The sequence below is a fragment of the Nerophis ophidion genome, linkage group LG01 (genome assembly GCF_033978795.1).
Source record: "Nerophis ophidion isolate RoL-2023_Sa linkage group LG01, RoL_Noph_v1.0, whole genome shotgun sequence".
Lineage (NCBI taxonomy): Eukaryota > Metazoa > Chordata > Actinopteri > Syngnathiformes > Syngnathidae > Nerophis > Nerophis ophidion.
Window position 1 is genome coordinate 71,389,076 of NC_084611.1, and position 23,819 is coordinate 71,412,894.

At 38.6% G+C, this 23,819-nt stretch overlaps 1 protein-coding gene across 1 annotated transcript; it reads right to left on the reverse strand.

Moving 5' to 3' along the window:
• Positions 1-686: 686 nt before the first annotated feature.
• On the reverse strand, positions 687-9,658 carry LOC133560736 (uncharacterized). Its single transcript, XM_061913637.1, has 2 exons — positions 8,378-9,658; positions 687-847 (listed from the first exon to the last, which is right to left on the reverse strand). Exons 1-2 carry the CDS (start codon positions 9,612-9,614, stop codon positions 687-689), a joined length of 1,398 nt encoding a protein of 465 aa, XP_061769621.1. The 5' UTR covers positions 9,615-9,658.
• Between the last annotated feature and the right edge of the window lie 14,161 nt (positions 9,659-23,819).

Genomic DNA, 23,819 nt, shown 5'->3' on the forward strand with positions numbered 1-23,819 from the left:
ACACTTTTATTGTAATTCATTATAAAATGATAGTTTTGAAGTTACAGCATTTAGTTGCAACTTAATTGAGCGTGAAATCACAGCTCTTTGGTTACAGTGAACTTGTTGTAAAGATATTACGCGGTGATTGTTTTCACTATGGTGATAATGATTATTAAATGATGTTCCAGTCATTTAACACATGTTTTGCATGCTGCAAAATAAAACTACAATAGTGAATATCAGTGCCACTTTAAACACAGCATTGTTAAGCTGGATTCATATATATTTTTTAATACTTTGTTGTATATGTAGCTTTTAAATCGGTCCAAAATGGAAGCAAGAAGAAGGTGGCTTGTGCGTGTGAGGAGAGCGAGTACACAAACAAGGCCCTTTTTGTTTGAGCCATGGGCAGGCGGGCCGGCACAGTGCACAAGTGTTGTCTAGCATCACAAATGTCCAAATGTGGGCCACAGGGAGGACCCTTTGCGCAATCACTATGCTAACAGAGCAGAAAAGACTGCATGCAGCAAGTGAAGAGAGGAAATGCACATATTAGCAAGTGCAGACGGAAGAGAGAGGGCAAAATTATTTAGAGTGCAGCAGAAGAAAAGAAAAGAGTGGCTGCTAAGCGGTCTTTGGAGGGGTGAGGAATGCTCCACCCTGGCACAAGAGAATGAAACGGAGGGTGCCCTTTTTCCCCCCCCTTATCCCTGCACTGCTGCCAGCCCATCACATTCCCACTCCAGACTCTTGGAGAGGTTAACACTTGGAAGCCAACAGTGGTTTCCTGCAGGAGGTTGTTCACACACTCGCTGGGAATTGAAGAGGGTGTCCAAAGTGACCCCAATCAGAAAGAATTCTGCCTCTGAAAGCACCGGTGTTTAATAATCACAGTCATATTTGTGGCTTTTTACACGCATAGGACTGGAGTCGCGTTTTAAACACGAACCAAGATTCGGCCATAAGTGAATTAAAGGCCTACTGAAACCCACTACTACCCACCACGCAGTCTGATAGTTTATATATCAATGATGAAATATTAACATTGCAACACATGCCAATACGGCCTTTTAAGTTTACTAAATTGCAATTTTAAATTTCCCGGGAGTTTTTTCTTGAAAACGTCGCGTAATGATGACGTGTACGCTTGACGTCACGGGCTGTTAGGAAATATGAGCGCTGCACACACACACACAGCTAAAAGTTGTCTCCTATAATCGCATAATTACACAGTATTTTGGAGATCTGTGTTGCTGAATCTTTTGCAATTTGTTCAATTAATATTGGAGAAGTCAAAGTAGAAAGATGGAGTTGGGAAACTTTAGCCTTTGTTTTTTTTTGTTTTTTTGTCCTCTCCAGATTCTCAGGCAAATCATATAGTTGATGTTGATGCCCATATCGGCTGTTCAGATTTACTTTACAAAAGAGAAGTGTGGGATACTTCTCTAGTTACCTTATTTGAATTTGACTTTATTAAATGTATTTATATTATCATTTGGTGCAGCCGGGCCAGAGCAGGAGGGGATAGAAAGAGAAAAAAAGGAAGACGGAGGGGGAAATTGTGGGGATAAGAGGGTGATTAGACAGAGAGACAAAAACAACAACAGCAAATACAACAATAACAACAACAACAATAGTACAACATCAGCACATACAATATGTACAAATATGATCGTAAAAGTGATAGCAAATAAGCAGTTAGTGAAATAAATAATATAGTAATGACAATGAGTATTTTTACACTAAAACTGGAGCAATACAAATACCAGTAGAAAAAGCGCTATTGATCATAAACAAAACCAATAGTTTACCTCTATTATCAACAATACAGTTGTTCAAATGCAACAATACATATACATAATGATTAGCCTTTAGTGAAGTGAAGTGAATTATATTTATATAGCGCTTTTCTCTAGTGACTCAAAGCGCTTTACATAGTGAACCCAATATCTAAGTGACTTTTTATAAACCAGTGTGGGTGGCACTGGGAGCAGGTGGGTAAAGTGTCTTGCCCAAGGACACAACGGCAGTGACTAGGATGGCAGAAGCGGGAATCGAACCTGCAACCCTCAAGTTGCTGGCACAGCCATTCTACCAACCGAGCTATGCCACACAAACACACGGTGATTCCTTGTTTAAAATTCCCGGAGGTGAAACTTTACTATGGATTACAGCGAACATGGATCCCGACAAAATGTCAACCAGCAGTTTTCGGTGGGAAATCTGTGGTAAAAAGTCGCTACTTACCGGAGATCAGCTGAGCTTATGCCGTCCGTACAGCTGCAGTCGACTTCCATCAGAAACTGGCGTCAAGACACCCATGGATACACCCTTCCGACTATCAGGTACTGTTAAACTCACTAAAACACTAGCAACACAATAGAAAGATAAGGGATTTCCCAGAATTATCCTAGTAAATGTGTCTAAAAACATCTGAATCCGTCCCAATGCAAAATCGTTTTTTTTAAACTTGTTTTATTTATTTTTTTATTATTTTCTAGTTCGTCGCTATCAATATCCTCAAACACAAACCTTTCATCCTCGCTCAAATTAATGGGGAAATTGTCGTTTTCTCGGTCCGAATAGCTCTTTTTGTTGGAGGCTCCCATTAATAACAATGTGAAGATGTGAGGAGCCATCAACATGTGACGTCATCGTCTGCGACTTCCTGTAAAGGCAGGGCTTTTCTGATAGCGACCAAAAGTTGCCAACTTTATCGTGGATGTTCTCTACTAAATCCTTTCAGCAAAAATATGGCAATATCGCGAAATGATCAAGTATGACACATAGAATGGACCTGCTATCCCCGTTTGAATAAGAAAATCTCATTTCAGTAAGCCTTTAAATACACATCGATATAAATGACCCTATTGATCAAGAGGTATTCTTTGGCATGTCGATTATAATAATGCAGCACTATTACAGAACAGGTAGGCCCTGAAGGAAGGCAAACTGTTCCATCCATCCATCCATCCATCCATCCATCCATCATCTTCCGCTTATCCGAGGTCGGGTCGCGGGGGCAGCAGCCTAAGCAGGGAAGCCCAGACTTCCCTATCTCCAGCCACTTCGTCTAGCTCTTCCCGGGGGATCCCGAGGCGTTCCCAGGCCAGCCGGGAGACATAGTCTTTCCAACGTGTCCTGGGTCTTCCCCGTGGCCTCCTACCAGCTGGACGTGCCCTAAGCACATCCGTAGGGAGGCGTTCGGGTGGCATCCTGACCAGATGCCCGAACCACCTCATCTGGCTCCTCTCGATGTGGAGGAGCAGCGGCTTTACGTTGAGCTCCTCCCGGATGGCAGAGCTTCTCACCCTATCTCTAAGGGAGATCCCCGCCACCCGGCGGAGGAAACTCATTTCAGCCGCTTGTACCCGTGATCTTATCCTTTCGGTCATGACCCAAAGCTCATGACCATAGGTGAGGATGGGAACGTAGATCGACCGGTAAATTGAGAGCTTTGCCTTCCGGCTCAGCTCCTTCTTCACCACAACGGATCGATACAACGTCTGCATTACTGAAGACGCCGCACCGATCCGCCTGTCGATCTCACGATCCACTCTTCCCCCACTCGTGAACAAGACTCCTAGGTACTTGAACTCCTCCACTTGGGGCAGGGTCTCCTCCCCAACCCGGAGATGGCACTCCACCCTTTTCCGGGCGAGAACCATGGACTCGGACTTGGAGGTGCTGATTCTCATTCCGGTCGCTTCAAACTGTTCCATATAATTCAAAGCAAGAAAGGAAGTACAGTAATAGCACACAGAATTTGTTTTCTGGGAAAATGTTTCATTCAAAAATTTGCACCGGTTTTATGGTCTGGGCTATACGGCCAAACGCATGCGCACCAAATTGTCATTTGTTTGCTTGTGTGACCTAACAAAGAATTCTAAACCTGTTTGTGACTCAGTCTCTGTGCTTCTTTAAATAGAGTAGGACAGCAAAATAGCACTAGGGATTAACAAAATGAAAATGATACATCACTGTTATCATCATTATCGCGCTATTGTCGAATATGCTCAAAAAATACTTACACAATACTAAAATCCTTTCCGTTTTGGGGGGGAATAACTAAAATAGACACACTGGTTGAAGGTGTCATGACTTGGACTATGGGGTGTTTGTTTTCCTGAGATGCAAGAATAAAAGTGGACATGGCGTGAAGGTAAGGATATTATTTAATTTTACTATAAAAAAGGAACAAAGGGTGCGAACAAATGGGCACGCACAAGGCGGAGAACAAACTTGGCTTTGAAAACAATAAACTAGCACTTGGGCAAAAGCTACGGACATGAAAACAAAAACACTTACTGTGACAGGAAAATAGACAAAACTCACTTGGCATGGAACTATGGTAGCATGGGTAACACGGGTAGCAGAAGTCCAACAGAGTTAATGTCGTCACCGACCAACAGAAAAAGACAGGCTTCAAATAACAGTGACATGATTGGTGACAGGTGTGTGAATCCAAATGTGGAACAGGTGAAACTATTGGGTAACCATTGAAACAAGACAAGGGAGTGAAAAAGCAGGATCTAAAAAGAGTCCAAAAACCAAACAGAACATAACTTAAACAAAACATGATCCCAGACATGACAGAAGGCCCACTATTTTGCATGTTTCGTGTTTCTTATGCTTCACTGATTCACCTTGTTCCCTTCAAGAAATATTTGTCAAGGTCATGAGGAAGCAGGGTCTTAAAATCACCCGTGACCCACACCACATACTTCATAGTGAAATTGTTTTAATGCCACATGGTAAATGGTACAGAACAGCAACATACAATCTCAACAGATATATATTTTCTTTTCTCCCACTGGCAATCAAAGCACTTAACAACAGAAAACTACTGTAATAACCAGATGCAATAATAAAGAGTGCAATTTTGGGAGATGAGCCCGAGAAGAGGACGCAGTCACCGGCCACCGAAAGGCGCGCCGAGACAAGCAGGAAAAGAGGTCACGCTAGAAATTGGCTCGACCGACTAGGACCAAAGCATGTTTATTGAAATAATAAATGAGGGTCAAACCTGCCACAGTGCGTCTTGTATAGATGGTCCATGCTACCCACACGATGACGGCAGGAGACATGTCACAGTGACATATTGGTGGATTTATTGAGGAATTTTGGAAACTGAAACAGTACAAAAAGAATGCCATTATAAGATAATAATACGAACGCAGACATTCGTAGACGTGTTAGCATATTAGCTAATAATTATAATAGCACGTACAGACATCACTCATCAATCAATCAATCAATGTTTACTTATATAGCCCTAAATCACTAGTGTCTCAAAGGGCTGCACAAACCACCACGACATCCTCGGTAGGAAAACTCACACCCAGTGGGACATTGGTGACAATAATGACCCAGTGGGACGTCGGTGACAATGATGACTATGAGAACCTTAGAGAGGAGGAAAGCAATGGATGTCGAGCGGATCTAACATGATACTGTGAAAGTTCAATCCACAATGGATACAACACAGTCGCGAGAGTCCAGTCCAAAGAGGATCCAAGACACAGCAGCGAGAGTCCCGTTCACAGCGGAGCCAGCAGGAAACCATCCCAAGCGTAGGCGGACCAGCAGCGCAGAGATGTCCCCAGCCGATACACAGGCGAGCAGTACATGGCCACCGGATCGGACCGGACCCCCTCCACACGGGAGAGTGGGACATAGAAGAAAAAGAAAAGAAACGGCAGATCAACTGGTCTAAAAAGGGAGTCTATTTAAAGGCTAGAGTATACAAATGAGTTTTAAGGTGAGACTTAAATGCTTCTACTGAGGTGGCATCGCGAACTGTTACCGGGAGGGCATTCCAGAGTACTGGAGCCCGAACGGAAAATGCTCTATAGCCCGCAGACTTTTTTTGGGCTTTGGGAATCACTAATAAGCCGGAGTCCTTTGAACGCAGATTTCTTGCCGGGACATATGGTACAATACAATCGGCAAGATAAGATGGAGCTAGACCGTGTAGTATTTTATACGTAAGTAGTAAAACCTTAAAGTCACATCTTAAGTGCACAGGAAGCCAGTGCAGGTGAGCCAGTACAGGCGTAATGTGATCAAACTTTCTTGTTCTTGTCAAAAGTCTAGCAGCCGCATTTTGTACCAACTGTAATCTTTTAATGCTAGACATGGGGAGACCCGAAAATAATACGTTACAGTAGTCGAGGCGAGACGTAACAAACGCATGGATAATGATCTCAGCGTCTTTAGTGGACAGAATGGAGCGAATTTTAGCGATATTACGGAGATGAAAGAAGGCCGTTTTAGTAACGCTTTTAATGTGTGCCTCAAAGGAGAGAGTTGGGTCGAAGATAACACCCAGATTCTTTACCGTGTCGCCTTGTTTAATTGTTTGGTTGTCAAATGTTAGAGTTGTATTATTAAATAGAGTTCGGTGTCTAGCAGGACCGATAATCAGCATTTCCGTTTTTTTGGCGTTGAGTTGCAAAAAGTTAGCGGACATCCATTGTTTAATTTCATTAAGACACGCCTCCAGCTGACTACAATCCGGCGTGTTGGTCAGCTTTAGGGGCATGTAGAGTTGGGTGTCATCAGCATAACAGTGAAAGCTAATACCGTATTTGCGTATGATGTCACCTAGCGGCAGCATGTAGATGCTGAAGAGTGCAGGGCCAAGGACCGAACCCTGGGGAACTCCACACGTTACCTTAACGTAGTCCGAGGTCACATTGTTATGGGAGACACACTGCATCCTATCAGTAAGATAAGAGTTAAACCAAGACAGGGCTAAGTCTGACATACCAATTCGTGTTTTGATACGTTCTAATAAAATATTATGATCGACGGTATCGAAAGCAGCGCTAAGATCGAGGAGCAGCAACATAGATGACGCATCAGAATCCATCGTTAGCAATAGATCATTAGTCATTTTTGCGAGGGCTGTCTCCGTGGAGTGATTTGCCCTGAAACCGGATTGAAAGGTTTCACATAGATTGTTAGACGCTAAGTGTTCATTTAACTGCTCCGCAACAATTTTTTCAAGGATTTTTGAAATAAAGGGAAGGTGAGACACCGGTCGGTAGTTTACCATGAGGTCAGGATCGAGGTTAGGTCTTTTAAGAAGAGGATGAATAACCGCTTTTTTGAATGCTAGGGGAACAGTGCCCGAGGAGAGTGATAAGTTTATAATATTTAGCACTGATGGACCTAATAATACAAAGAGCTCCTTGATCAGTTTCCCAGGAAGAGGGTCAAGTAAACATGTTGTCTGTTTTATTCCATTTACACGTTGTAACAATTCCTCTAATGTTATTTCCTCAAAACGAGAGAAAGTATTTTGGAGGGCAGTATCCGCCGTATATACAATCGTGTCAGTGTTAATAGAACCCCGTTGTAGCTGGGACGCATTGTCTTTAATCTCCTTTCTAATGACTTCAATTTTCTTACTAAAGAATTGCATAAAGTCATCAGCTGAGTGGGTTGAGCTACTGGAAGGAGTCCCTTGTTGGGTTAGCGATGCTACCGTACTAAACAAAAATTTAGGATCGTTTTTATTACGGTGGATGAGATTTGAGTAATATTTGGCTTTAGCTAAGGTAAGCATGCGTTTATAAGTTATTAAACCATCACTCCATGCTTGATGGTGCACCTCAAGTTTAGTCGTGCGCCATTTGCGTTATTTCCTCAAAACGAGAGAAAGTATTTTGGAGGGCAGTATCCGCCGTATATACAATCGTGTCAGTGTTAATAGAACCCCGTTGTAGCTGGGACGCATTGTCTTTAATCTCCTTTCTAATGACTTCAATTTTCTTACTAAAGAATTGCATAAAGTCATCAGCTGAGTGGGTTGAGCTACTGGAAGGAGTCCCTTGTTGGGTTAGCGATGCTACCGTACTAAACAAAAATTTAGGATCGTTTTTATTACGGTGGATGAGATTTGAGTAATATTTGGCTTTAGCTAAGGTAAGCATGCGTTTATAAGTTATTAAACCATCACTCCATGCTTGATGGTGCACCTCAAGTTTAGTCGTGCGCCATTTGCGTTCCAGCTTTCTACATAATAATTTCTGAGCTCTAGTGTCTTCTGTAAACCACGGGGTGCGCTTTTTTGGAGCCTTTTTTAACTTTAGCGGTGCTATGTTATCAATGGTTTCGCGCAGGGCGTCGTTAAAGTTGTTAGTGAGGTTATCAATAGAGCCCACATACTTTGGGAATGGTGCCATTACCGAGGGCAGTAGGTCAGCAAGAGTTGTCGTTGTGGCTGTATTAATGTTGCGGCTGCTATAGCAGTTATTATTATTATTAGTTTGACGAACATGCGTCCGAACCTCGAATTTTATAAGGTAATGATCAGACAATACTTTAGTATACGGGAGTATCGTAACTTTGGAAACGTTGATGCCCCTGACAAGCAGTAGGTCTATCGTATTACCGTTGCGATGCGTGGGTTCATTTATTATTTGTGTGAGACCACAGCTATCAATTACAGTCTGGAGCGCTACGCACGGTGGGTCCGATGGGGTATTCATATGGATATTAAAGTCCCCCATTATGATTATATTATCGGCGTGTGTCACTAGATCAGCAACGAACTCTGAGAATTCATTAATAAAGTCCGAATAGGGCCCTGGGGGGCGGTAGATAACAGCCAGGTGTAGAGGCAGCGGTGTGACAGACCTCATAGTAAGCACCTCAAACGATTTATATTTATTATTTATGTTAGGACTAAGGTTAAAGTTTTCGTTGTATATTAGTGCAACCCCCCCACCCCTTTTGAGCGGACGGGCAATATGCGCATGTGTAAAGTTAGGAGGACATGCCTCATTTAGCGCAAAAAAGTCGTTTGGTTTAAGCCAGGTTTCGCTGAGACCGATGATGTTAAGATTGTTGTCTCTGATAATATCATTAACTAACAACGTTTTAGGAGACAATGATCTTATGTTTAAAAAACCTATATTATAGGTAGTGGGCTGTTTTAGGGAGTTTTTGATCAAATTATCCGTAGTAGCAATATTAATAATGTTGTGTTTATTATGCCCAGTGCATTTAGTATAGTTACGACCATATCTAGGAATTGATACGACAGGAATTTTCCGATTGTTTGATTGTTGCTTTGATAAACTGCACGCATCATGGTTAGCCACCTCAGTAACGGGGATTTTCCGATTGTTTGTTTGTTGCTTTGATAAACTGCACGCATCATAGTTAGCCACCTCAGTAAAACACATGTCCAACTCTGAAACACTCAAAGAAGAAAAAACGTGTTCTAATTTAACAGACTCCTTACCCAGACCAGTAGTCTCGCATTTTCCATCTAAATCCGTCTTCGGGATGGAGGAAAGTGGTGTTCTGTGGGGATTAGCCTTCTGCTTTGTTTTTAGCCCCGCTCGGCATCCGCGTTTCCGATCACACCGCTGGCGTCTGCTCCGTAGACGGCCCCCGCTGCTACTAGACTCCCCTGCTTCACAGGCCGCTGGATGTAGCCGCCGATGTATTCCCGTGCTAGTTAGCAAGTCTAGCACGCAAGTGTCTATCGGTCCAAAACGGCCCGATGTGTCCACATCCAGAAGTGTCTGGCGGTCGTACGTGATCACGGAGTGACCACGATGTGAGCCAGCCATTAAGTTTGTGGAATTGTCCGGTATTTCTGCCAAATGTTCCATCTTTAGCAGGAGCTCCTCGAGTGCGCAGCCCGTCCGGGCGCCGCCATCTTGCATCTCTCATAGTACGGTTTAGTACGTTTAAACAGTTTTATATATATTGTAAAACTTAAAAATGTTGGTTGTAGTGATTAATGAAGAATTCATATGAGTAGGTACCCTACGGACGACTAAAAGACAGAAAAAAAAGCACTACCGGTAAATGGAAGGACACTGCAGCACCTGCAGTGAGCAAACTCGTCCAAAAGATGGCGCCATAGCAAAAACAATGAAACACCTTTTAATTTTATTTGCTTGTTGTTGGTTTTTTTAAACAGTTTATTATGGCCGTCAGAAAAAAATTAGCCACACCACCTTATAAGCCACAGGGTTTAAAGCGTAGAAAAAAAGCAGCGGTTTATAGTACAGAAATTACGGTAACCTCATGAGTAATAGAAAGTAAATATTTAGTGAAAAAAAACTTCTCAAGTACTGAGCAACTGGTGAGTAACTTGATTTATTTAGTAGCTATTTTTGATGGTACAACCATAGTTGGTGTGTGTGTGTGTGAGTGTGTGTGTGCGTGCGTGTGTGTGTGAGCGAGAGAGACTGCGACAGCATGTGCCACAAAATGTGCACGTCTTACAGTCTCTTATGAAGTTACAACAGGGCTAAAACATCTCCAACTTACCGCAACAGGTTTTTTTCTCGTTGGAAGTGGAATTCTTGTCGGCTGAAATGACAAACGCGGATAACTGCCCATGGGAGAAATGTTATTTTCCCGTGTTTATAAGTAATCGTTGCAGAGTTGTGCTGATTCGTCTGATTGCGAGTCACTTTTTACAGTGAGGAGGGTGACAATGTGGTCATGTGACTGCCAGACTTCATTTTATCGGTAAACAAGGGGCCAAATGTCACAAGTGCTTACGCTTACACAAAACAGGGGCCCCACGGATTGCGTAGAGCAGGGGTCGGCAACCCGCGGCTCCGGTGCCTGCGGCTCTTTGATCACTCTCATGTGGCTCAGCTGCTAAATTGCCAACCCCAACGACTACTCAGTGAGGTTTCCGGATTTTAGTGCCTCACGATGAAATCACCCGGGGATAACAATCTCCAATTTTCACCTGGACTACAATACGGAGAGTGTGCAGTGATGGCAATGTCTTTAACCTCCTCTACAACATGTTGTCGCGTCCGCTTTTACATCACACGATCTGGTGTCGACTGGTCATTTTATGTTTCAGCCTCTGTTAACAAACGAAAGCGACTGCAACGCATACTTAGTCAACAGCCATACAGGTTACACTGAGGGTTGTAATATAAACAACTTTAACACTCTTACTAATATGCGCCACACTGTGAACCCACACCAAACAAGAATGACAAACACATTTTGGGAGAACATCGGCACTGAAACACAACGTAAACACAAAATAACAAATGCCCAGAATTCCATGCATCCCTACTAAACGGGCTTCATTAGCACCAAATCCCCCTGCCCCCCCAAACCCCGCCCACCTCAACCGACGCACGGAGGGGGTGAGGATATTTTGTGCTAATGTAGCCCGGAAGAGTAGAGATGCATGGAATTCTGGGTATTTTTTATTTTGAGTTTGTGTTACAGTGCAGATGTTCTCCCAAAATGTGTTTGTCATTCTTGTTTGGTGTAGGTTCACAGTGTGGCGCATATTAGTAAGAGTTTTAAAGTTAATTATACGGCCACCCTCAGTATAACCTGTATGGCTGTTGAACAAGTATGCGTTGCAATCATTTGCGTGTGTCAGCAGAAGCCTCATACAACATGTGACTGGGCTGGAAAGCTGACTGGATGTTTTGTAGAGGGCGTCAAAGGCGGTACCTTCATAGGTTGCCCTTATTATTTTTAATCAAGGGAAATCCTGCAAACATTCGTGAGAATGGTTGATATGACATTCGGTAGTGTCTCGGAATATTCAAATATTCTGGATGGATGGCAAGTGAGATGCTGTCAAGCGGCATTCATAAAAAACTTGCGGGTCCCACTATCATAAAATTGTCATATTAAGGTGCGGGCCGCATGTCTGAGACCCCTGGTGTATACATAGCACAAAGTAAAAATAACTCTGTATTCAGTGTTATTTCATTTAAAATTTCAAAAGAGTTTTGTGGCTCCCATTGTTTTTTTTATTTTGTGAAAAGGGTCAAAATGGCTCTTTGAGTGGTAAAGGTTGCCGACTCCTGGCGTAGAGGGAGAAGTGGCCCTGATTGGAGCTCACCTAGATAGCGTTCTCTAGAGCAAGATGGTTGGATATGAGGTAAAGGGACTTTATGTGTTTTTTATGTCAAATGATACAAATTCAGCTCCACTGTATTTGTCTTCTAGACTTTTAAACAAAGCATTTACAACAATACAATGGTTACTCTTAAGAAATGTGACCGGAATCACATTGTTTGGATCTCAAGAGGGGCTCTGTAACCCCAAGGGGAATCTCTGTAACCCCAAGGGGAATATGGATTTTTAATGTGTATATATATATATATGTATATATATATATATATATATATATATATATATATATATATATATATATATATATATATATATATATATATGTGTGTATATATATATATATATATATATATATATATATATACATATGTTTATATATATATATATATATATATATATATATATACATATATATATATATGTATATATATATATATATATATATATATATATATATATATATATTATGGCTGTGAATCTTTGGGTGTCCCACGATTCGATTCAATTTCGATTCTTGGGGTCACGATTCAATAATATATCGATTTTTTCGATTCGATTCGATTCTCGATTCAAAAGCGATATTTTTCAGATTCAAAACGATTCTGTATCCATTCAATACATAGGATTTCAGCAGGATCTACCCTAGTCTGCTGACATGCTAGCAGAGTAGTAGTTTTTTAAAAAAAAGCTTTTATAATTGTAAAGGACAATGTTTTATCAACTGATTGCAATGATGTAAATTTGTTCTAACTATTAAACGAACCAAAAATATGACTTATTTTATCTTTGTGAAAATATTGGACACAGTGTGTTGTCAAGCTTATGAGATGTGATGCAAGTGTAAGCCACTGTGACACTATTGTTCTTTTTTTAATTTGTTTATAAATGTCTAATGATAATGTCAGTGAGGGATTTTTAATCACTGCTATGCTTAAATTATAACTAATAATGATACTGTTGTTGATAATATTTATTTTTGTTTCATTACTTTTGGTTTGTTCTGTGCCGTGTTTGAGTCTCCTCTCAATTGCTCTGTTTATTGCAGTTCTGTGTGTTGCTGGGTCAGGTTTGGTTTTGGAATTGGATTGCATTGTTGCTGTGTATTGTTTTGATGGATTGATAAAAAAAAAAAAAAAAATTGTAATCGATTTTTTAAAAATGAGAATCGATTCTGAATCTCACAACATATTTGAATCGATTTTTTCCAACACCCCTAATATATATATATATATATATATATATATATATATATATATATATATATATATATATATATACACACTAGGGCTGGGCGATATTGGCTTTTATTATAACGCAATATTTTTATGCCATATTGCGATATACGATATATATTACGATATTTTGCTTAAGCCTTGAATGAACACTTGATGCATATAATCACAGCAGTATGATGATTCTATGTGTCTACATTAAGACATTCTTCTTCGTACTGCATTAATATATGCTACTTTTAAACTTTCATGCAGAGAGGGAAATCGCAACTAAGTCAATAGACCAAAACTGTATTTATTAAATACTCTTCATTCTCTCACAGGCGACTTTTTAAGTGAAAGAACTAATTAATAGTCTTGCTACCTTTTTGTAGTAACACTTCCGCTGCATACTTTGCATATTGCTGTTGTCGGGGTATCGATACTTTTGAAAAACAAATTTGTACTTTTGCCTTCATTAATTGATTATGATAATAATACAAGACAGGACAACGATTTAAGTCAAAAAATAAAACATTTATTACAAAAGTAATATTAATAGCAATAAAGTAATGCAAATAAGGTGCAAACAACTACTGAACCTGGCTTGTCGCCTCAAAACACACAAACACTTAAGGTAAATACCAAAACTCTAGTTATTGAACAAAGTTGTAAACATGAACACAAAACAAAAGAAATGAGAAATTCAAGTAAAAAAGTAATAATATCAATTACAATGAAGTAAATAGTGCAAATAAGGTGAAAACAAATACTGAACTTGGCTAGTCGCCTCACAACACACAAGAACTTAAGTAATAAAGAAAACACTAGTTATTAAACGGTTGTAAAAATGAACACAAAACAAAAGGACTGAGAAATTCTTATCGTTATTTTAGTGCAATATAATACTTTACAGTTTACAACCAAGACATTAAGTTGCACTGGAAACGCACGCGTGTGTGTGTGCGTGTCCGAGTGAACCTCGGAGCGAATGATACTGATGTGTGTGCGCGAACGCACCAAGCGTTATGTTAGTTGTATTTATTTTATTAGATTTTGGGTTGAAGATTAATTTTTAAAGTGTTTTTAAATCTCGTTCGCGACCCATCACTAGGGAGGAGGGTGGAGTGGTGAGGAGCGCTGCCTTCACATTTTTTTTTTAAATCGGAGTGATTCGCTTAATTTGGTGAAGTATCGATACCATCACGCCAGTATCGATGCGATACCGATACTCACCAAGTACCGATACTTGGTATCGATACACCCAGCCCTAAAATAAGGTCTAATTGGGCACTATATTGTATGTTTTGGAGTGATGATGTGGATATGTGAAAATGTATGGGAAAAAGGCATACAGTCTTGTTATGGTAATTGTAAAGTAACAGTTTAATGATAGTCTATTGAGTGTTTTGATGAAAATAGAGGTGAAGATAAAGTAAAATACATTGACATGATAATACAAAGTGACAAAAGATATGGGAAATGAAGTGACTTTTTGATTTGTAATTTCTGTTAATAAATTCTGATGAGAGCAGCCAGTCTGTGAACAACTGAAACATTCTACGTGCTTTTTCCTCCTGTTTAACAGGACATTATTATCCGACTGCTTGTCCTGGCCACCTGGGAGCTGCAACAATGTGACGTATGTAAGAAGGCGGGCTCGTTTTTTGTGAGAACATATAATCGAATATTATGATATAGTCATTTTCTATATCGCACAGAGACAAACCTGCGATATATTGTAATATCGATAAATAAATAAATAAATAAATGGGTTGTACTTGTATAGTGCTTTTCTACCTTCAAGGTACTCAAAGCGCTTTGACACTACTTCCACATTTACCCATTCACACACACATTCACACACTGATGGAGGGAGCTGCCATGCAAGGCGCCAACCAGCACCCATCAGGAGCAAGGGTGAAGTGTCTTGCTCAGGACACAACGGACGTGACGAGGTTGGATCTAGGTGGGATTTGAACCAGTGACCCTCGGGTTGCGCACGGCCACTCTTCCACTGCGCCACGCCGATATATCGCCCAGCCCTAATACACACACACACACACACACACACACACACACACACACACACACACACACACACACACACACACACACACACACACACACACACACACACACACACACACACACACACACACACACACACACATACGCACATGCACACACACACACACACACACGCACACACGCACACACACACGCACACACACACACAATTAGAAGATGAGACCATTTGCTGTTTTAGTGATTTGAGCGCATACACTGTATGTTAATGATCTGGCTACTTCCTGGTTCATGGAACTGGAAGACCAAGACAGCAGTACTATTAACATTCTGGAGGTTATCCAATTGCTCACCGACAAACTATGGATTCTTCCGTGACGCCTGCACCACCTCTTTAGTTACACGGATGTCCATTTTATTGCTACTGTATGCAAATAATGAGGGCTGTGAAAGAGTTGGTCATAGCTGTGCTTCAAAGACTATGGTATTAATTATAATAATACATGTGAATAATGGGAAAGGCTAACACTTCTCTTAGTGCTTCAGCAGGCCCTTTTGATTTTGTCAACATGCTTTAATCTTTAATTGTGTATTTTAATTGCCCTCTGTTTTGCTTCCTTGTGACACAAAAGGTCATGCAGTTCAGCCCAGTAAAATTAAAACCAATTTAACAGATGTTTTAACACACCCTGTGTTTACACCCTTTGTTTTACTTTGGTACTGTACATCAACTAGCTGGTTTAAAATATTTAGGAGTCTGTACTTTTAATTCACGGATGTGTCCAATACATAAGAGTATCAGCATATTTTAAAATACATAACAACAGCAATTAATATACAGTCAGGCAGTAAGTTATTAATTCAATTAGGATATTATTATGGTCATTCATGAAAGCAACAGGCTAACCATGGTCTGAATTCAGATTGTCCTGCGAAATATTTGGCAACAATTCTTTCATATATGTATTTATTTTTTTATTGAAAAAAATATGGATACAAAAGCATGTTTTCTCAATTGTACTTCAAAATATTCATCAAATTAATTAACATTTTTAAAAACAACATACTGTTATATTTAGTTTTTTTTTTAAGTACCCTATGTCCAAACCCCAAAACCACTGAAGTTGGCACGTTGTGTAAATCGTACATAAAAACAGAAACAAAAACTGATTTGCAAATCTGTTTCAACTTATATTCAATAGACTGCGAAGACAAGATACTCAACTTTCGAACTAGAAAACTTTGTATTTTTTTGCAAATATTAGCTAATAATAAAGTACTTCTGATTGTGAAGTGACCTACTCAGTTGCCTAGTGGTTAGAGTGTCCGCCCTGAGATTGGTAGGTTGTGAGTTCAAACCCTGGCCGAGTCATACCAAAGACTATAAATATACCTCCCTGCTTGGCACTCAGCATCAAGGGTTGGAATTGGGGGTTAAATCACCAAAAATTATTCCCGGGCGCGGCACCGCTGCTGCTCACTGCTCCCCTCACCTCTCAGGGGGTGATCAAGGGTGATGGGTCAAATGCAGAGAATAATTTCACCACGCCTAGTGTGTGTGTGACAATCATTGGTACTTTAACTTTTAACTTTAATTCTGATTAGAATTTGATGCCGGCAACATGTTTAAAAAATGCCAGCACTAGTGGCAAAAAAGACTGAGAAAGTTGAAGAATGCTCATCAAAAACTTATTTGAAAGATCCGACAGGTTACCAGGTTAATTGGGATCTGGTGGGTGCCATGATTGGGTATACAAACAGTTTCCATGAAATGCTCAGTCATTCACAAACCAGAATGGGACGAGGGTCACCACTTTGTGAACAAATGTGTGAGCAAATTGTCAAACAGTTTAAGAACAACATTTCTCAACAAACTCTTGTAAGGAATTTAGGGATTTCAACATCTACAGTCTATAATATCATTGAAAGGTTCAGAGAATCTGTAGTAATCACTGCACTTGAGCGATGATATCACGGACCCTTCGATCCCTCAAGCGGTACTGCATCAAAAAGCAACATCAGTTTGTAAAGGATAACACCACATGGGCTCCGGAACACTTCAGAAAACCACTGTTCACTAACTACAGTTGGTCACTACATCTGAGGGTGCCAGTTAAAACTCTACTCTGCAAAGCCAAAGCCTTTTATCAACAAAGCCCAGAAGCCAACTTCGCTGGGCCCGAGCTCATCTAAGATGGACTGATGCAAAGTGAAAAAGTGTTCTGTGGTCTGAGGAGTCCACATTTCAAATTGTTTTTGGAGACTGTGGATGTTGTGTCCTCCGGAACAAAGAAGAAAAGAACCCTCCGGATTGTTATAGACGCAAAGTTCAAAAGCTAGCATCTGTGACGGTATGGGGGTGAATTAATGTCCAAGGCATGGGTAACTTACACATCTGTGAAGGCACCATTAATGCTGAAAGGTATATACAGGTTTTGGAACAACATATGTTGCCATCCAACAACGTTATCTGTTGGCTCATTTCGACAAAACAATGCCAAACCACGTGTTACAACAGCATGGCTTCATAGTAAAAGAGTGGGGGTACTAAACTGGCCTGCCTGTAGTCCAAACCTGTCTCCCGTTGAAAATGTGTTGCACAATATGACGCCTAAAATCCAATAATGGAGACTGTTGAACAACTTAAGCTGTACATCAAGCAGGAATGGGAAAGAATTCCACCTGAAAAGCTTCAAAAATTGGTCTCCTCGGTTCCCAAATGTATACTAAGTGTTGTTAAAAGGAAAGGCCATGTAACACAGTGGTAAAAAGACCCCTGTGCCAACTTTTTTGCAATGTGTTGCTACCAATGAATTCTAAGTTAATAATTATTTATGAGTTGGCAATTTGTCCAGGGTGTACACCGCCTTCCGCCCGATTAAAGCTGAGATAGGCACCAGCGCCCCCCGCGACTCCAAAGGGAATAAGCGGTAGAAAACGGATGGATGGATGATTATTTGAAAAAAAAACAAGTTTTTCAGTTTGAACAATAAACATCTAGTCTTTGCAGTCTATTTAATTGAATATAAGTTTGAAAGAATTTGCAAATCATTGTATTTTTATTTACTAATTACATAACTCCACTGGTTTTGGGTTTTGTAATAACTGCATGGAACCATATTTGGTAACTAAAGCGAGTGCTCAAATAATGATAATGAAATAACGGGAGTAAATTATATACAAAAACTGTGCCTAAAAATAGAATATAATTACATAATACAACTTTTTGACACAAGTATCAAAAGCCAAATTTTTGGAATACTAAATTTGTCTAATTACTGTATTTGGGTGTGGAACAATATTTGAAAACGTGCCCATTATGGACATCACATGGCTCACGATGAAAAACTACAAAAGTTCTCATTGCCAGTCCAAGGGAAAATCATCATAACCATGAACAAATCTATTATAATGAATGAATAAAACACATTTTTGGTGGACCACTAATATTTAATTTAAGTGTGATTGTCTGGGAATGAAAGCATGTTTGCCAATTATCATAATATATGAAGCAGTAAAATTCTAATACAATGAATAGCAGAAAAAAATAGTTGTCCTTCAGCATGTTTTACTTTGAATTTTGCCACTTTACTCCATCGCGTTCCCGCCTCCACATTTTTTTTTTGAAACATAATCACGATTCCTCACTGTTTTGCATTTAACTACGGCCTGTTAGTACTAAAAAATAATCCTATTTTTACCTACTGTATCTGTGTCTTACATTGAGCGTGTTCAAGCGTAAATTACCTTAATGTTGCATTTTTTTATTACAGGATAGTGTATGTGTGTGTGTATTAAAGAGATTCCTCAATTTTTTTTAATTTTTAATTTTAATTTTCCCTCAGGGATTAATAAAGTATTTCTGATTCTGATTATTACAGTATGTTGTTTCATGTATGTTTTATATGTACTACAGTATAGTATACATTTTGTGTTATTACTGTATGTCTACTATAGTGGATAAAAACGAGTGTAAAGGAAAAACTCTGTTTCGAAGGTTGTGAAAAAGGTTTTTTTAAGCTGTAAAAAACACAACATTTTTAGATAAGAATTTGCACCCCCCGCCCCCCCAAAAAGGATAAGCGGTAGGAAATGGATGGATATATATATATATATATATATATATATATATATATATATATATATATATATATATATATATATATATATATACATAATATATATACACACATGTATATATATACACACACACATGTATGTATGCTTATATATATCCATCGATCCATTTTCTACCGCTTATTCCCTTTTGGGGTTGCGGGGGGCGCTGGCGCCTATCTCAGCTACAATCGGGCGGAAGGCGGTGTACACCCTGGACACGTCGCCATCTCATCGCAGGGCCAACACAGATAGACAGACAACATTCACACTCACATTCACACACTAGGAACAATTTAGTGTTGCCAATCAACCTATCCCCAGGTGCATGTTTTTTTTTGGAAGTGGGAGGAAGCCGGAGTACTCGGAGGGAAACCACGCATTCACGGGGAGAACATGCAAACTCCACAGGACTGCAGGACCTTCGTATTGTGAGGCAGACGCACTAACCCCTCTGCCACCGTAAAGCCCCTTTATATATATATATATATATATATATATGTGTATATATATGTATATATATATATATGTATATATATGTATGTATATATATATATATGTATATATATATATATATGTATATATGTATATATATATGTATGTATATATATGTATATGTATATATATATATATATATATATATATATATATATATATATATATATATATATATATATATATATATATATATATACATATACATATATATACATATATATTAGGGGTGTGGGTAAAAATCGATTAGAATTTTTTATTTTTTTTTATTTTTTAAATCAATCCAACAAAACAATATACAGCAATACCATAACAATGCAATCCAATTCCAAAACCAAACCTGACCCAGCAACACTCAGAACTGCAAAATAAACAGAGCAATTGAGAGGAGACACAAACACTACACAGAACAAACCGAAAGTAGTGAAACAAAAATGAATATTATCAACAACAGGATCAATATTAGTTATAATTTCAGCATAGCAGTGATTAAAAATCCCTCACTGACATTATCATTAGACATTTATAAAAATAATAAAAAAAGAACAATAGTGTCACAGTGGCTTACACTTGCATCGCATCTCATAAGCTTGACAACACACTGTGTCCAATATTTTCACAAAGATAAAATAAGTCATATTTTTGATTCATTTAATAGTTAAAACAAATGTACATTATTGCAATCAGTTGATAAAACATTGTCCTTTACAATTATAAAAGCTTTTTTTTTTTTAAATCTACTACTCTGCTAGCATGTAAGCAGACTGGGGTAAATCATACTGAAGTCCTATGTATTGAATGGATACAGAATCGTTTTGAATCGGAAAAATATTGTTTTTGAATAGAGAACCGTGTTGAATCGAAAAAATCGATTTATAATCGAATCGCGACCCCAAGAATCGATATTGAATCGAATCCAAAGATTCGCAGTCCTAATATATATATACGTATAATATATTAATTAAATATATATATATATACTGTATATATATATATATATATATATATAAATATATATATATATACAAAATATATATATATATATATATAAATAAAACAAAAAATGTACTGATTAAAAAATTCATGAGGTATGATAAAATATACAACTGAGGACTGACACAAATAAAGTCTATATTTTTCAAATGTCAATGAAAATTACATTTATAAAAATAAATCTAGTGCTGTTTTTTTTAATAACTGGTATGTCTTTCAGCATGGTAGTAATGCCTTATAATTGCATGTCTTACAATGAGGCAGTGCAGGAACCTGGCAATTTTCAACAAATAAAAATGTGAAAAAGTTATACATGAAATTAGAGGAGTAAATAATTACTGGTATGATGATATACCAGGGTGAAATACCAGACGGTTAGTATTACCGTAGTATCACCACATTTCAATAAACCCACGAGCTAGCTTATATGGCAACATGAATACAAGACACATGAACTTTTTCAAAATAAAATTGGTAAAAAAAAGAAATGTCAGTATGTGTGTTTAAGTACTTTTTGAGAACATTCAAAAAAACCTGTGGTAATAACGATAACTGTGATCGTTTTGGTCACAATAACCATGATATGATTTAAATTTCCATATTGTTACAAACAATATTGAGCTGTGAAGGCTAAAGAATGTTTTTAAAACATATAATGAAATACATTTGCAGTCGTCCCTCACCACATCGCACTTCATATATTGCAGTTCTTTAAAAAAAAATCATATCCTGCATTTTTGGGGGTACTACATTAAGCTTTTTCAAACATAAAAATAACTAAATAAAATACAAATAACAATACAATAGAAGTATTGGCACAGAGGAGACCAAACCAACCAGAGCACACTGTTCAGTATCGGGGCCACTGATTGGCTCAGCCTCAGGCAACATGACTATATTGGATCAAAATAGTGTAAAGTTGACTAAAGAGTGTCATGTCATGCCTCGAATTAGGGATAGATACCAAATCCGATTGTATTTTTGGCACCGAGCAAATCTCGTCGGTCCCACTAGGCACCGATTCACGGAAAATCCAACGGTGCCATGTTTCGGTACCTGGGTTGCATGTAGCGTCTCGCTCAGTTGCAGACTCAGCCCGCCCTGTGCACTTTGGCTATCACTCCAGCAGCACTGAGAGCAGAATCAGCCAAATTACCGAAATGTAGCAATTTTCAATGGTGAAAAATATACTGACTCCAAAAACGCTCCCCAGCAAGTTAAATAAGGCTCCACTTTTCCAAAAATGCGTTTGCTTGATGCTTGCATACATTAGCATTGCTAATGACATTGCACTCATTACCATTAACGATTTTAACTTTTTAAATTCAACACCTTCAAATTTGTTTATGAATACTACAACTAAGATGCACTTTACAATCAACAATCAAACGTCTGGTGCGTAATAAGTACAATACTTACAGTACTCACGCTTTGTGGGGCGCAACAGACAGCAAAAACTGAAATGACGTATACACCACTGTCATTCAACATCTTGGACTTGCAACTGCAACGTAGTGTCAAACCTGAAAATGAGTCACAGAAATGTGACGATGAAACAAGATGTACAGCAGTTAGAATCAGCTAAATGTTTAATGTTGCAATACAAAATTAAATTTTATCATCAAACACAATTAATATTTATTAACACACCGTACCGGTATCGATTCCAATGTAGGTGTAAATGATACTGTATCGGTTCAAATGTGAACAGCACTCATCCCTATCACGGGGGCTCTCAAAGTGTTGAAAAATAAACTTTTATGCTAAATATTTGTTTTGCAATTAATGATTTCGCAGAAATTCATTTATCGCAATAACATCCGGAAACAACTGCAATAAACAAGGGATGACTGAAAATTCAAATTATTGATGATATAATTCACTTTTTTCCTCTCCAAGTGACATAATATATTTACAGGAAAATGCATAATATACTTGACATGAGATTTGTAGTTCTTCTGGCTGGAAGTGTTCAATCTCAAGGTTCTACTGCATCATTTTGAGGCATCCCAGTGCACTTTGAGCACCTGCTTAGGTTAGCAAACATGGCTCCTCACACCCAAAATAAGTTACACATCACTCTATCAAACACACAATGTCCCACTCTCACCCGTTTGAGTGCGTTTGTGTGCCTTTTGTGTGCTAAACCATCAGCAAACGTGACCCGACGAGGGGTCACCCAAAAAGGGCTTTAACTGCTGGAGGTTAGTGTGTGTGTGTGTCTGTGTGTGTGTGTGTGCGTGTGTGTGTGTGTGTTTGTGTGTGTGTGTGTGTGTTTGTATTTCTACCCTTCTTGAGACATCAACAAGGAAAAGTACCTTCCATATGAGGACCGGTGAACAAGTTAGGACATAAACCATGGTGCCAATACGGAAAACCATTGCATCTAACAAAGAATGTCTCATTTGCATCCCTGGTGGTGATATCTATCAAAATTAGGGTGGTCCCAAAAAAACGAGGGATTCTTCCAAATTGACTGTGTGTCGGTTTTAAAAGTATTCCCCCTCTGGTCACCATATGAAATAACAAGTATGTGTAAGAAATTGAAATGTGCCCCCTTTGGCCAAAATAATTAAAACAAATAATTAAACATGTATGTAGAGACATACTGTGATAACTTGAAATAACTACAGAAAATTAAAAAACAATTACAAACCAAAAAATAAATAAATGAACTAAAAGCAGTCTTTCTCACAATGTGTCGACTTTTTTCTTATAAAATTGGAAACAATTTCTCATATTCTTTCTGTTTCTGTAATAATGCAATATTTTTTCGTAAAGTTATTCATTTTTAATGTAAAATTATTACTTTTTAATGCAAAATGGCGACATTTGTTGTATAAAATTCTGACTTTCATCACAATATTGCCAATTTTTTTGTTGTCCTTGTAAAACGGTGACATTTTTTGTGTAAAATGATGACTTTTGTCATAATTTTGCCAGGTAAAATTTCGATCATTATTATAACATTGCCAAAATTTTGAAAGTTCTCTTATAAAATTGTGACTTTTGTCAAGTAAAATTACAACTTTTTTTAAAATGTAAAATCGTCAACATTTTACGTTTTTCTTGTAAAATTGCTACTGTTATTGAGTAAAATTCCAACTTTTATCATAG

Excerpts from the sequence above, each read along its gene's own strand:
- LOC133560736 (XM_061913637.1), bottom strand. The coding sequence starts at position 9,614 with ATGGAACATTTGGCAGAAATACCGGACAATTCCACAAACTTAATGGCT. Across the intron at positions 848-8,377 it reads CACGCATCGCAACGGTAATA|AGGCAGAATTCTTTCTGATT; the intron begins CGATAGACCTAC and ends CGGTGCTTTCAG.